The sequence below is a fragment of the Pezoporus flaviventris genome, unplaced genomic scaffold, assembly GCF_033815535.1.
Source record: "Pezoporus flaviventris isolate CSIRO_AGI_PZ_B2104156 unplaced genomic scaffold, CSIRO_AGI_Pfla_v1 ptg000023l, whole genome shotgun sequence".
NCBI lineage: Eukaryota > Metazoa > Chordata > Aves > Psittaciformes > Psittacidae > Pezoporus > Pezoporus flaviventris.
In genome coordinates this window covers 2437040-2451231 of record NW_026892571.1, presented here as the reverse complement: position 1 = coordinate 2451231, position 14192 = coordinate 2437040, and the positions used below count along the sequence as shown (strand labels likewise).

Sequence of the window (14192 nt, the reverse complement as noted above, 5' to 3'; positions counted from 1 at the left end):
TTAGCTATGTTTAGCTTTATTCCAGTGATGAGAGCTGTGCTGTAGGCAAATAATCCACGTAGTGGACAGTTACACAGGAAATTTTAGCCTGATGCTCACATTTCTAAATCTTGAACACAGGAAGCTTGGAGGCAAAGTGTATGGAGCAGAGTGGGGACAAACCTTCAGGATCAGAACACTGCAGAGGAGACTAAATACTCGGAGTATTTCACATCAAGTCCAGAAGGCAGACCCAGAGGGGCATGGCTACATTCTTATGCTCACTGTATGACATGCCAAGCTCTTCTCCATCAAGATTCTCAGGCTTGGCAAACCTGAACCTTCCTGAGTAAATAGATGGCTCTATTTTAAATGGACAATGTCTTCTACATGTGACAGTACATAAACTGGCACATAATGGCCCTGAACGTTGGCAAATCTCTTCCCTAATTCTCTTTACCAAAGCTCTACTTTGGAGGTTCACACTGGAAAAACCTCCATAAGCAGTAGGAAGGAATTTCAGGGAGCACCTGCAGAATCTGGGATTTTGTGTAAGAAACATCTCCTATCCTTTACACCAGGAACAGCATTCAAGAAATGAAGGGCATCAACTGAGGCACTTCTGCCTCCCAAACCTGAAAAGATCTGTTTCTGTTCAGTAGCTTCACCAAACTTGGAACAAGGAGTGCTCCTATTTCACTACCTTTCACCCCCAACGGGAGGCCAGTGAATGGGGTAAAATGAGAAGTTCAGTTAGCTCCATCTAAAATAACCTAGAAACAACTCCTTACGCCACCATGGCGGTAGGAAAAGAACAAGAACACAAACAGTGGAGAGTGGGACACGTTTCCAGGCGTCTCCAGACCTCCAGTGCAACCAGGAAGCTTCTGGGATGAAAGTCAAGGAGCAGTGAAAAAACCTATCCTCTTCCAGGATGGTTTGAAGGAGAGTAACGTAAAGAACCCAAGGAGAGTGCACCCACCAGAACCCACCTCTAACCCTCATGTCTGCTGAAAGCAGGAATCTCTTGTGGTGTACTCTGTTGTTTCAGTGTTGCTCATGCTGATGTTTAAGCAGTAGCAGCAGCTGGTGCTAACCTTTAGAGATACCTTCCTTACATCCTGTTTGGCCATCAGCACAGCAGTTATGGTGCAGTCACACCCTCCGTGCTAAGAAAGCCAATGGGACATCTCTGTGGCATGTTTTACCAGAAGGTATGTACTGGTGCATACCTCAAAGATCATGCTTGCTTTTAACACAAGGAATGACAAACTTCTTCCCCTAGCTCAGTAAGGTTTAATTTCTGATTACATTAACAAATCTACAAAGAAGTCAGCTACACCAGCTTTCTTTTACACAAAGCAAACCACAGCAGGGCTGTTTTGTTTTCCCATCTCACCACTAGAACTGCCTTACAGCTTTTTAACCTGAACTACTTTGCAAGGTAACACAATTCTTTTTTCTTACACCATCCCACAGGAACAGTAACAGTGAAGTCACAAAATTCTTCAAATGATTTAATTTTAGATGATTGTCCCAAATGCTTTAGTTCCACAGGTTTCCAGCACTGCCCTGAAGGCTACTATACCCTTAAGCATTACGAGGTAAAAGTGCTCTGACATGCAGCAGCTCCAGTCAAGGCTTCAGGCATGTGAACATCACTCAAGTCAGCTTTACAGGAAAGTGAGATGCCACCACATGGCAGTGACTTCCTACTGGCAAAGTCTAATGGCCCCTCTTACCGACAGCCCACCTGCAGGATTGGTATTGTGTGCTACATCAAGGCTGGAAATCCACCAGCCCAGCTTTTGATTCCACAGTCCAAGACCACCTCACTCCCTACATCCCTTTCCCTGCTGCAGTTTCCCCTGTATGTCTGCAGCCAGGCTTCCCAGCAGCCCATGAACCCAGCCTCAGCACAACCACAAACCTAACACCAACTGCTGTTGCAAGAACAACAGGCAAGCCCATGCCCTGAAGCTAGAGCGTATCCCAGCTCATGTTTATTTCCACTAAATTAACCTGGAATGAAAGATTTAGGGAAGGTTTAAAACCTGTGTGTCCTATCTTTAGCTACCAGTTGTTGTTCCCTGAATAAACTGATCAGGTATTACAAAGGTACAGTCCCACTGACAAGCAGCTGGGTTCAGAGCAAGCCCTAGCCCATACATCTTCCTCCACATCCCTCTTGCAGATTAACAGCCACATTTCCTAATATTTATTACTTTTCACAGAGTAAAAGACAGGATGTGTAAGCACAGCACACAGAAAGCACTGTAGCAAACACACAGACTAACCTCTCCACTGCAGCAGTTTTAACGCCGAGTTGTAAAACACAAGGCTTACAAGTATTTAAAACACACTGAAAGTTCAACAATCACTGTGCAAACCCAAGCTCACTACTGCAGGCAGCAGTCATTTCATGACTTAAGCTGATCAGAAGCTCCCCATTAGCTGGTTTTCTTAGACAGCAGGCATTAGGTGCAAGAGAAACTTCTTTCCTGTCTGTCAGAGCAGGGTTTCAACTCATACAAGCACACAGTCCCCCAGGTGATGGGCAAGTGCCGTATCACATCGTAGTGTGGGACCAACACTCACTTCAAAGCCTTGAGGAGTTTCAGGGGAATGTCCAACCCAGCTTGTTTTCTTGGTACCTCCACTGGAAGGTGACTCAGAAGCAAAGCTCTCAGGGCCACATGTGTTCAAGGTGTATTTCTATGTGTACAACAAACAGTACGGGTTTGAATGCTCTCCCTTACCCGTGATGAGTGGTAATGGTTCTGTGACAGCTCAGCACATGCGTAAATAAGGCACTATTGAGTAATTTCTGTCCTTTCTGAATCACGAACCAAGGACACACACGAGAATTTTTATAAACCAGTATTAGGCCTATTAGATTTGTCACTTGTCTTCATTCTCTGTAACAAAACCAAGATGCCAGGAAAGCATGCCTGATTTCAGCCTGTATTGACTTTCAGGAAGGTTACAAAACACACCTTGAAACAACTATTTTACCAGCCCTTCTCAATCACATTCCTGAAACAAACGCCCCAAAACGAGTTCCAAGCCCCTGGCCAGCAGCAGGTTACATTTGTGTACAGTACACACAAGGATTATTCCTGGAATGCAGAACCTCATTGACATTTGTAAAACTGGACAATCATTCACTTCCCTGCTTAACGAAAACACATCCAAGTAGAACTGCAGAGAAGCAAAGTACTGACACCCCGTGAAGCATAGAAGTCCCTTTGAGGGACTGCTGGAAGAAAGGAAACCAAACTCGGGAATCACAGTAGCTGCCCTGTACAAGGGGAACACTCACTGTCACATAGGCGAAGGTGTAAAATTCATCACCAATCAACTGCATATTCTGATAGCTGGAATTTCCAGCTCATCAAGACAGATTTTTGAGTTGCTGCGGCTGGGAACATCAACTAACAGAGACCTAAATGTGAAATTTAGAAACTTGTGATTTCAACAGTGATCCAGTAACTGAGCTTCCAGCATGCTCTAGCTATGGTACGCTAGCTTATCTTAACTGCCTGCAGCATAGAACCAGAGCATGCTAGTACAGAGTATGTCTGGAAAAGCGACCTGGATCTTGAACAGTAGACAGTTTTCTGTTTCTCTTACTCTTTAGACAGCAAAATAGTGAAAGAGCTCCTCGGAGCAAGGGGTAACTGCTGAGAAGCAGGAGGCAGGCAGGGGCGATCACAAACACACCCTGCAGCCCACGACCTCCGTATTCATCATGCTCACCGGCAGCTGCCTGCAGAGGTGGGCCACGATGCAGGCTACAACCCAGGACACCCCCTGACCGCGCCTTGTCAGTCCCTCCCCACCCAGCGCTACTCTCGTGGGGTGCCCCGGGAGGGCTCCCCACCCCGCACGGCTCCGGCAGCAGCACTGCCGCTGCCCGCAGCGTTACACTCGCGCTGCTGGCACCGCGCGGGGCAGAGCCGCAACGCGTGAGCAGAGCAGAGACGGGAGAGAAGGCGGGGAGCAGGTGAACAACAACCGGAAAACTCTCCGAGCTCCCTCCATCCCTCCCCGCCCGAGCAGCAGGCAGGTGCCCAGCGCGCTGCCAGGACCGCGGGTACCCACACAGCGCAGCCCTGCCCGCCGCTCCCGCGGAGCCAGGCTGGGGCCGAGGCACGGCAGCAGTAACTGGCCGGGCAACCTGGGAGCGAGGGAGGTTCGCGCTGAGCAGCCGCGGGCACCCTTCTGACCGGCCCCCGGCCCCGGGAGCGGGAGAGGAGGGCCCCAAACGTCCCCGCCCGCCGCCGCCCACCTGTCGCGGGGGTCCACCCAGCTGGTGGTGCGGCTGCCGTGGTCGATGTAGTACACTTTCCCGTCGTAGTCCCGCGCCTCCTCCCAGCCCTCGGGCAGCGGCAGCTCCTTCCGCGGCATCGTCCCCACCGCCGGCCGCGCTGCCCCATCCACCGCTCCGCTCCAGGGCGGAGGCCGGCCGCAGGGCAGGGCCGGGCCGGGCCTCACCTCCTGCGGGCAGCGAGGAACTGTGCGGGGCCCGCGCCGGCCCAGCCGCGCAGGGAGCCACCGCCGCCGGGCAGCCTCACATGCCGGGCCCGCGGCAGGGCGAGGCGAGGCGGGGCTGGGCTGAGGCGGGCCGGACTCAGTGGGGCCGAGCTGAGGCGTGGCCGGGCTGAGGAGGGGCCCGGTGCGCGCTGCCGCGGGTGAGCCCGGCCCGCCCGGCCCCTCACGCCTCCATTTCCTGCTGCCTCCGCGAGCCCCGCGCCGGCCCCGCCCCACACCGCCGGCTCCTGGAGGCTCCGCCCAACTGCTCGTGTCCGAGCGCGCCCCCTGGCGGCGGGGAGGGTGGTGCAGCTGCGGGCGTTCACAGGGCCTGGGTGACCCGCGGGTTCCGAGCGGCAGCTGCGGCCCCCGGTACAGGACATAACCCGGCGGCTCGGGGTGGTGCCTGCGCTGCACAGGGCCCTGGCCAGAGCGGGGGCTGCCCCTGGTACCTCAGCGCGGCTGTGGCGCAGCCGGGTGCCGTGCGGAAGGAGCTGTGAGGACGTGCCCACGCCGGCCTTCCGTCCCCGGCTTTCATAGTCACGGAATCAACCGGGTTGGAAAAGAGCCTCAGGCTCATCCAGTCCAACAGCACTGCCAAGGCCACCACTAACCCACGGCACTGAGGCCTCGTCTCCACGCTGTGTGAACACTTGCAGGGACGGTGACTGCAGCCCTGCCCTGGGCAGCCTGTTCCAATGCCTGAGCACCCTCTGGGGCAGGAATTGTTCCTCAGCTCCATCCAAACCTGCCCTGGTGCAGCTTGAGGCCGGTTCCTCTTGTCCCATCCCTTGTTCCTTGGGAGCAGAGCCCAGCCCCTCCTGGCTCCATCCTCCTGCCAGGCACTTGTAGGCAGCGATCAGGTCCCCCCTGAGCCTTCTCTTCTCCACACTGAACCCGCCAGGTCCCTCAGCCCTTCCCCATCACACTTGTGCTCCAGGCCCTGCACCAGCTCCATTGCCCTTCGCCAGCTTTGTTGCCCAGTAATTTAGCCTTGGTTTATTTCTGTCATGGAGGCGTGAACAGACTGCCTGTGAGGAGATGGCAGCACACAAGCTCCCGCCATGGCCGGGCCACGCGCTAACGCGGGCAATGAGGGGAGCTTTACGTGAGGTAGTGTTTCCCTGGGGAGCACCATCCAGCGTCAGGCACCGGCTGACCAGGGCGGGGGAACGGCAAGAAGCGCGGTAGAGCTCCAGCTATTGAAACAGCAGAATGGAGCGGGGATCCCTGCCAAGCACAGGGGGGGAAAGGGAAACTGGAGGATGGGAAGAGGGGAGCCCCGAAGGGCTGGAGAGGAAAAGTAAAAGCGAGAAAGACAATTAGAAATAACATCTCATTTTTTGTGCCAGATTTTGAGGGTAAGATAACTTCTTTCATGCTTTCTGACAACCTGCTGGGAGTCAGAACTGCTAAATCTCCAGAGGCCAAAGCAGAATGCAGTAGCAGTTGGCTGATGAAGTGGTTGAGCAGGGAAGAAAATGAAGACAAGTAAAACTGAAAGTGAGGCATTGGAAAGTAGCCCAATTTAACCCCATTTTATCTAAAGCCAGGCTTGGAGGGAGGCACTAAATGTGTTGCTTTTGTAACAGGACCACATGGAAGCATTTTGAATTAATAAAAAAGCAGGAATAAGGGAATAACTAGTGTATCTGCCACAGCTCTAAATGAAGCTTGGGTTTCTTTTGGAAGCAAAGGCCGGGAGCACTGGGAGCAGTGCCGCTCCAGCGAGCAGACACCAGCACCGCCGGGAGCCTGGGCCGGCGCCAGTGGTGTGCAATGGATTTCTGTGGGGCGCTGGGCTACTCCCTGCGGCCATCATTTTCTCCTTACTGCTTCTAATCTCGTGGATAATGGGGGTTCTCTCTTTGTAAAGCACTCAGCAAAGAACTGAAGACATTTAAAAGGGGGGTCTGTAAGAACAGAAAAAAATCAGCAACAACAAATAGTTTAAAATATTACAGGAGACCAAGTGAATTACGAAGGGGTAACAAACAAATGTGGGTTTTTTAGTGTTACTGTATTTGTGCTCCTATGTTTGAGCATAGAGATAGTTCCAAAAGGCATGTTTAATTGTAAGGCGCTTTTTCATGTTTTCAGAACGTGCATAGATTGTACAGAGAAAGGTTGTGAAGAAGCTGACCAAATACTTCCCTTTTCCAGGTGTCATCCACTGTGTTTAGGAACAAAAGTCATTGTGTAATATGTTTAAAGAGAATTGCTTATGAAATAAATACCTTGGAAAGTATTTACAGGTAGTTCTGACTCAGGTCAAAAGATCTTGGTTTTAAACTCCTCTTTGTTTTTAACTCGGTATAAAAAGCCGTCTTGTTGAACCATATGAATTTATGAATGTAATCAGGAATGTGCGTGTGGTAACTTACTCCCTTTTACCACTTAGACTCACAACAAAAGAATTCAGTGTTATCAGCGTCTGTTTGAACTGTAAAGCAATAAACAAACAGGTGATTGTTTTCTCATGAGCAAAGAAAGGGAAGGTTTGGTTCCAAGGTGAGCTCTTACCGCTGCAAAAAGCAAGAACAGAGCAGAGAGCAAAGTCTGTAGAAACCTCTTTTTTCTCTTTGCCTGGGGTCAACATCTCCAGCACAACCTCATGTGCTGCACATCTCAAAGCCCATCCAGCTCTGTGGAGCCCATGGCAGGCCAGGTGTTGCATTATCCGGGAACAAGAGCAGCCATTTTCTGCTGGTGATTTCTTTCAGAGAAGCTGCTTGCTTGCTTCTTGGGGTTTTTTCCTAATGCATTCAAAAGTCTTTATTTTTATAGCTAAACTATTCCTAACAGACTATTCTTAGTAGAATATTCTTAATAGCTCTATTCTTAATAGACTGTAAACAAAACCACAAATGTCAAAAGCTTCTAAAGCACAATATTGCTCTCCTACCCAATATCTTCAGGTGTTTAAACTGAAATGGGAGGACAAATGGGTTTAAATTCAATTGCCAGGGAACAATTACATTTACCTGAAATTCCACATTTTGGCTAAAACTTCCAGCACTGTTCAGCTTGAAGCAATCATATTGTTTCTGTGGTGGGTTACCTTATCTTTCTTTCCAGAAAGCCTCTTCCCTCCCTGCCCATCCCCAAACAGTATGTGCATGTTTTGTTCAGTTTCCAAAAGGCATTTTAGTTATTTAAGAAAGAGTCAAACCACGTGTAGAAAGATGGAACATTGCGGTTTGGAGGTAACCCAAAGCCTTCCTACTTCCCAAAGCTGTTTCCAGCCCAGCGGGAAGAGCAGAGGCACTCAGGCAGCAGGGAGGAGTGCACACAATGTGCTGTACTTTCTAGTCCCAACATGAAAGGTTCTTTCTGTGGACTTTAGCAAAGCCATTTCATTGTTTTCTTTCAAACTGCTCCTTAAAAGCCCCATTTCTGGAGGCTGGAGCCTTCTCTGGCAGGTATTGAGGTATTGGCAGGTATTGCCTGCATCTTGCCCAGTGTCCCACAGCTCCTGGCACCCCTTGTTCCAGCCGAAGCATCTGTGTCTTTGTCCTGCAGGCACCAGTGTTTGGTACAGTGCATGCTCACACACAGTGTCATGTAGGCAAGGGCAGATGTGAGGAGGGCTGAGAGTTTCAGGTTCGCCTAGCAAGGTCTCTGCTAAATAGCCTGGGTTTCACCCCTACCCCAGGAAATCTGCTGGCTGGATTTCTGCTGTGTTTTGGCCTCTCACAAGAGGGTTGTGCGAGGTCCCCGCCTAGTCTGTGAAAGAAGAGGCTATAGAATCATAGAATTGTTTAGGTTGGAAAAGCCCATTAAGATCATCAAGTCCAGCCATTAAGCCAGCCATGACAAGCCACTACCATGTCCCTAGTTAACTATGCCCCAACTGGGCACTGTTTGGAGCAATTTCACAATGGGACTTGCACCTTAGGAAATGTGCTGATCACTCTCACAAAGTGCATCCACACAAGCAGATGCTCTTCGGTCAGGTTTGCTATATGGGCGCATCTTTAGTGATCCAACATGCCTGCTTATCTCTTTCACTTTGTTGTGCAGAAAACAAAGCTCTGGGGTATTTTGTCCCTTTAGGCTACAGTTTAGGTTGTGCTTTCTGGCAGTTTTATTTTTCCTCCTGTTTCCCACCACACATTACTGAGGAGCAGAGCTGGAGCACCTGTCAAAGCCCAGGGGACTTCAGCAGTGCCCCAGAGTGTACTGGGAGAGCTACAATCGTCCTGCTGGGCTACAGACAAACACACATTTTAGTTTCTGTTATGTTTTCTGTTTATAGCTTCATACATTCTTAGGTGTCTAAGCAGGAAATAAGATGTTGAAGTAGTTGTTAGCAAATATTCTTGATCATACCTGAGGTCCTGTAGTGTAAAAAAACCTCTTGTATCTGACTCCCAAGCTCACTGTAGAAGCAGAAACATAAAATGTAGCACCAGGAGCCAGGAAAGCAGGCTCAGAAAGCTTCCTGGGTCCTAAGTGAGGAGGTCACAGTCCTGTTGGTGGCTGGCTTTGGTGGCAGCACCTTAACAAAGCGCTGGGAAGCTCCTGTCCCTACAGTTCTCACCCTTACTGACAGTTCTGGCCACTTAAACACAGGCGTGCATAGGCAATACTGCCACTTCCCCAGACAAACCACCCAGTCTCTGATCAATCCATTAGGATGTGCTTATTTTTGCTTTTATCCCATCATCCTGGGTTGCAGCATGACCCACCACCACCTGCACTTGCACAGTGAAGCAAACAACAAACTGACTGAAACCACCCAGGCTTCTGCATGGGCTGTGTCAAAGGCAGCAGAGAGTAGAAGAGAAAGCCATCGAGAAAGAAATGTTAAACTAAATACAATGAAAAGGGCAGCTGGGATATCAGTGTGGGGAGGTTGGAGACCTGCTGTTCATAAGCCAATCAAACTAAATAAAGGTTTCTGACAAAGGGGAAAGTTTAATTCATCCTTCTTTTATGAAAGCCTCAGGCAGTGGATGCTGGATTTCTAATGTTAAATTTCAAGCTGTCTTCGCCACGGTGCTTATCATGAGCAGCATTAGCAAACACAAGGCAGTTCTTTATGCTGCCCTAAGCACTGAAAACATTAAGAATCCCCCATATTGTTTTTATTAAGTAGTAAATATATGACTTGCTTTTCTAAGTACATAGGATAAAATTACGTATGTGAGGGAAAAGTCAAGAATATGGCATATGGCGGCTAAAACATGATTGAAAAGTCAGTGCAAGAGACCTGGGTTGGAAGAAGCTACCGTCTTGGGAAGCCTCACCCACTGCGAACCTCATGGGCATAGAAGAGGACATGCAGCAGCAAGTCTGTAGGACTATCCACATCCATCCCTTCTCAGCCGCTAGGCATGGACTACCTTGAGGGCACAGGAGGACGCAGGTCTGAAGCTTTCCCTGACCAGGTGCTCTTTGAACTACAACTGCATCAGCGAGCACTTGAACAACAACCTGCCAGGACTGAGAGATTTCCACCTCCCTCCCCCCCATCCATCCTTTGCTGTACAGTTTTGGGCTATTCTGTTCAGAAGCAGTGTGCTGTAAGCAGGAGCTGGCAGTGAGTGTGTGGCAGGGCCGTTGAGCAGGGCTGTTTGTGGAACAGCCCCCAGCCACTGCTGAACCAGGGTTTGCCAAGCCACAGGTCAATATTTGCACCAGGACCAATGTTCAGGCCATCCACTGCCACAGGTGAGGCTGACTCTAACATAGCAGCAGCAGTAACCCCAAAGGCAGGGAAGCCCTCCCTAGCTGAGCTCTGCCTCGGAAGAACAGGATGTGTCACAGGGCTCTGGTGACAGGGACAGTTTGTGACTCCGAGGGCTGTCAGGGCTGCCACGAGCATGTCACTTAGACACAGGTTTATTCTGTGCTGCCTTCACGATCCTTGGCACTTTGTACACCTGCACCGAAGATCTTTATCTTTCAGCAAACAAGCTGCAGTGAGGGAATAAATTCCTAACTATGACCTTTGGGTGCTTTGACGTTTTTTCCCCTACAAACAAAACAGGGGTTTGTTGTGGGCTTTTTTTTTTTTCCTGGCTTGTGTGTTTTTCCCCCAAACAACCCTTATCTCTTGTTTTATGAGACCCTTGTGTGCCTGCTGGAAGCACTGCACTGCAGTCTTCCCTTGACATTGCTGGAAGATCAGGCCCCTGCCGTCCCCAGCTGTGTGGACATCCCTTGCAACAAACACCAGGAGCCAGATGTGCGTTTTCTCCCCTGCAATAATTAGGAGCTGCTTAACCCAAATGGAGGAGCACCTGAGCACAGCTGGAGCTGCTCTCATGGTGTGAGCCCCTGTGACAGTGCCCTGGTGTTTGGCTGTCCCCACGGGGCATTGGCAGCTCTTGCCAGTGGTGCCTCCCAGGTGCCTGGTGCCCAATGCCATGGCACTGGTGCTGAGCGCTCAGCTGCGGCAGGGGCAGGCCTGTCCTCAGCAGCCAGCCTGGCCCTGCTGCTGTGAATGTGTAAAGGGCCAAACAGGCTCAGTTATGAAAAACTCAAGTTTTAACACTTTACACGCTGAGAAAGTTGGGGCTGTTCAGCCTGGAGAAGGGAAGCTGGGTGGAGACCTCAGAGCAGCTTCCAGTATCTGAAGGGCGCTACAAGGATGCTGAAGAGGGACTTTTTCATCAGGGACTGTAGCAACAGGACAAGGGGTGATGTGTTCAAACTGAAACGGGGGCAGTTCAGGTTAGATCCAAGGCAGATGTTCTTTCCTGTGAGGGTGCTGAGGCTCTGGCACAGGGTGCCCAGAGAAGTGGTAAATGCTCCATCCCTGGCAGTGTTCAAGGCCAGGTCAGACAGAGCCTTGGACAACACTGTCTAATGTGAGGCATCCCTGCCCATGGCGGTGTGTTGGAACTGGATCTTAAGTCCTTTCCAACCCAAACCGTTCTATGATTCCATCGACCTGTCATGGAGAGCACATAAGACAGCAAAATTTATTGGTTTGGTATCAACTGCTTTTCTTTGTCCCATTATTTGTTCAGAAGTTAGGAAGACCTTGTCCCGTAAGCAGCTTCTTCCTGATCACTTGCCAGCTCACCAGCTCCAGAGCCGCCCCAGCACTCCACCTTCCTGACCTAAAGTATGAACTTTCACATTCCTGCCAGCGTGGCTTGTGCCTCCCAAAGCCAGAGTCACTTCCAGCCCGTGCTGTGAGGCGACGAGACACAGCACAGCCAGAGCTCGTCCTTATCAAGTGTGACAAGGGCCTTTTGCTGCGGGAACAGCTTGCACGTGTGCAGGCTTGTAAAAGGATATGTGTCCATGTGCACTGATACCAGCAATCCTCTGGAGCTGTAAAAACACCGCAGTGCCATCAGCACGCCACATCAAACGAGGAGGCCGAGCCCCGCTGCGACCGGAGCTGCACAGGCACCACCATGGTGGCAGTGTGTGCCTGGCCCAGGGCAAGCAGAGTGGCATTGACTTTTGCTGACATGCATTATGTTACTAACCCTTTGGATGTGGTTTTTCCTTTGTAAAATGACACTGGATAGCAAAACCAGGGCACTGCGAGCGGATTTCTCCTGCCGCTGCCTCCCACCAGCGTTAATGGACAGTTTCAGTGGGGCAGCAGCTGGTGAAGGGCAGGTGCCGTGGTCTCTCCCAGCAGGAAGCAGGCTGGTGAGGATGCCAAGGCTGCTCTTGTGAGGTGGCTGCTCTCAGCACGGCAGCTGTGGGACGGGAGCCAGGACCTGGGCAGTCTGTTCTGCGGCACGTCTGCTGCTGCCAAGTGCCAGAGCAGCGCAGGGCCGTGCCCACCACGAGCTGCCACTGCTGTCTGTGGCACCGCAGGTCCCAAAGGGGACAATACAACTTGTACCAGTGAAGGGCAAAGTGCTGCAAAGGCAGAAACAAGTTCTCCGAGGCTTTCCCTTCCCACCTCTCATCTCACTTGCTCAGCAGCAGGCTGTTTCAGTCAGATACGATCTTGCATTGGGCACGCAGAGGCTGGTGAGGTGGTGCTGATATCACTGAGCAGCAGGGATTTGTCCCCTGTGCTACACAGGGAGAGTAGTGGAAGGGCTGCGGGGCAGCTGACAGCCCTGTAGAGTCAGAGCCCTGCTCCTGACCAGCACACAGCACCTCATGGCTGCAGCCCCAGAGAGAGAGACAGAGAAAAAACCCCACCAAGTTACTTTATTACATAAATCAGGGACAGTAAAGAAACAACTGTCCATTTAAGCAGCTTAGTTTCACTTGGAAAATACTTTACATGTGGCTTGGTCTCTAAGGACCACTCATTCTATGCTTTAGTAATCCGAATGCTGCTTTACAGATGCTGCTCATCCCCATCTGACTGGTAACGCAGCACTGAGCTTTACTGGTGGTATGGCTATCGATCCACCTCACCTCTCAAGGTCCCCCGCATCACTGAACTCCGCGTGAAGCCGGGTGAGCCTGTGAGCAGGGGGACAGCAGTGTGACAGGTACCTGTCACACCTCAGACCGGGAGCTGGCGGCTGAGCCGAGGTGGATGCAACAGCCAGAGATCTACCTGGCTGCTCCTGTCGGGAGCTGCTGGGGCTGGGGCAGGAGGGGAGGTGGACACGGTCAGTGGGGCTGGCGGGAGCACAAACTACAAACCTGGCACCTCCCCCGGCAAACAGCACACGGTTTAAACTGCGGTGGGTGTTGCAGTTCCATTAACTGTGTCCTGCTGCCAGGCAGTGCCCCTGTGCAGGGCTGGGAGAGAGTGGCTGTGCAGCCTAGCAGTGCCCAGCAGTGCCAAGTGGTGCCCAGTGGTGCCCAGTGGTGTCCAGCAGTGCCCAGCGGTGCCCAGAGGTGCCCAGTGGTGCCCAGTGGTGCCCAGTGATGCCCAGTGGTGCCCAGCAGTGTCCGGCAGTGCCCAGTGGTGCCCAGCAGTGCCCAGTGGTGCCCAGTGGTACCCAGTGGTGCCCAGTGATGCCCAGCAGTGCCCTGTAGTGCCAAGCAGTGTCCAGCAGTGCCCAGTGGTGCCCAGTGATGCCCAGCAGTGCTGTGTGGTGCCCAACAGTGTCTGGCAGTGTCCAGTGGTGCCCAGCAGTGTCTGGCAGTGCCCAGAGGTGCCCAGCAGTGCCCAGTGGTGCCCAGCAGTGCCCAGTGGTACCCAGTGGTGCCCAGTGATGACCAGCGGTGCCCAGTGTTGCCCAGTGATGCCCAGCAGTGTCCAGCAGTGCCCAGCAGTGCCCGGCGGTGCCCAGCAGTGCCCAGTGGTGCCCAGTGGTACCTAGTGGTGCCCAGTGATGCCCAGCAGTGCCCTGTAGTGCCAAGCAGTGTCTGGCAGTGCCCAGTGGTGCCCAGTGATGCCCAGCAGTGCCCTGTGGTGCCAAGCAGTGTCCGGCAGTGCCCAGTGGTGCCCAGTGATGCCCAGCAGTGCTGTGTGGTGCCCAACAGTGTCTGGCAGTGTCCAGGGGTGCCCAACAGTGTCTGACAGTGCCCAGCAGTGTCTGACAGTGCCCTGTGGTGCCCAGCAGTGCTGCTCAGCAGTGGGGCTGGGTGCAAGGGAGCAGAGCCTGTGTTTCTGTAAGGATCAGCACGTCAGTGCGAGCTCTCTGCCAGCTGTGGTGGGGGACTTGGTGACACAGAGGAGGCTGAGACACTCAATGCCTCCATGGCCTCTGGCTTTTCCTGGTATGATCTAGACTCAGCTTGCCCAGGGAGAAGCTCTGGAGCAAGGATGAGGTAAGGGAGCAACAAATGGG

At 52.0% G+C, this 14192-nt stretch overlaps 1 protein-coding gene across 2 annotated transcripts in view; it reads right to left on the bottom strand.

Moving 5' to 3' along the window:
* Positions 1 to 4588, bottom strand: part of WWC1 (WW and C2 domain containing 1) — a 69547-nt gene extending 64959 nt beyond the window's left edge. The window contains exon 1 of one of the 2 annotated variants that reach the window (XM_061456381.1): positions 4271 to 4588. In XM_061456381.1, the coding sequence (XP_061312365.1) occupies positions 4271 to 4418 (148 nt within the window). In that variant the 5' untranslated portion in view covers positions 4419 to 4588. The remainder of the gene's footprint in view (positions 1 to 4270) is intronic. The other variant, XM_061456380.1, reaches the window with a different exon arrangement.
* Between the last annotated feature and the right edge of the window lie 9604 nt (positions 4589 to 14192).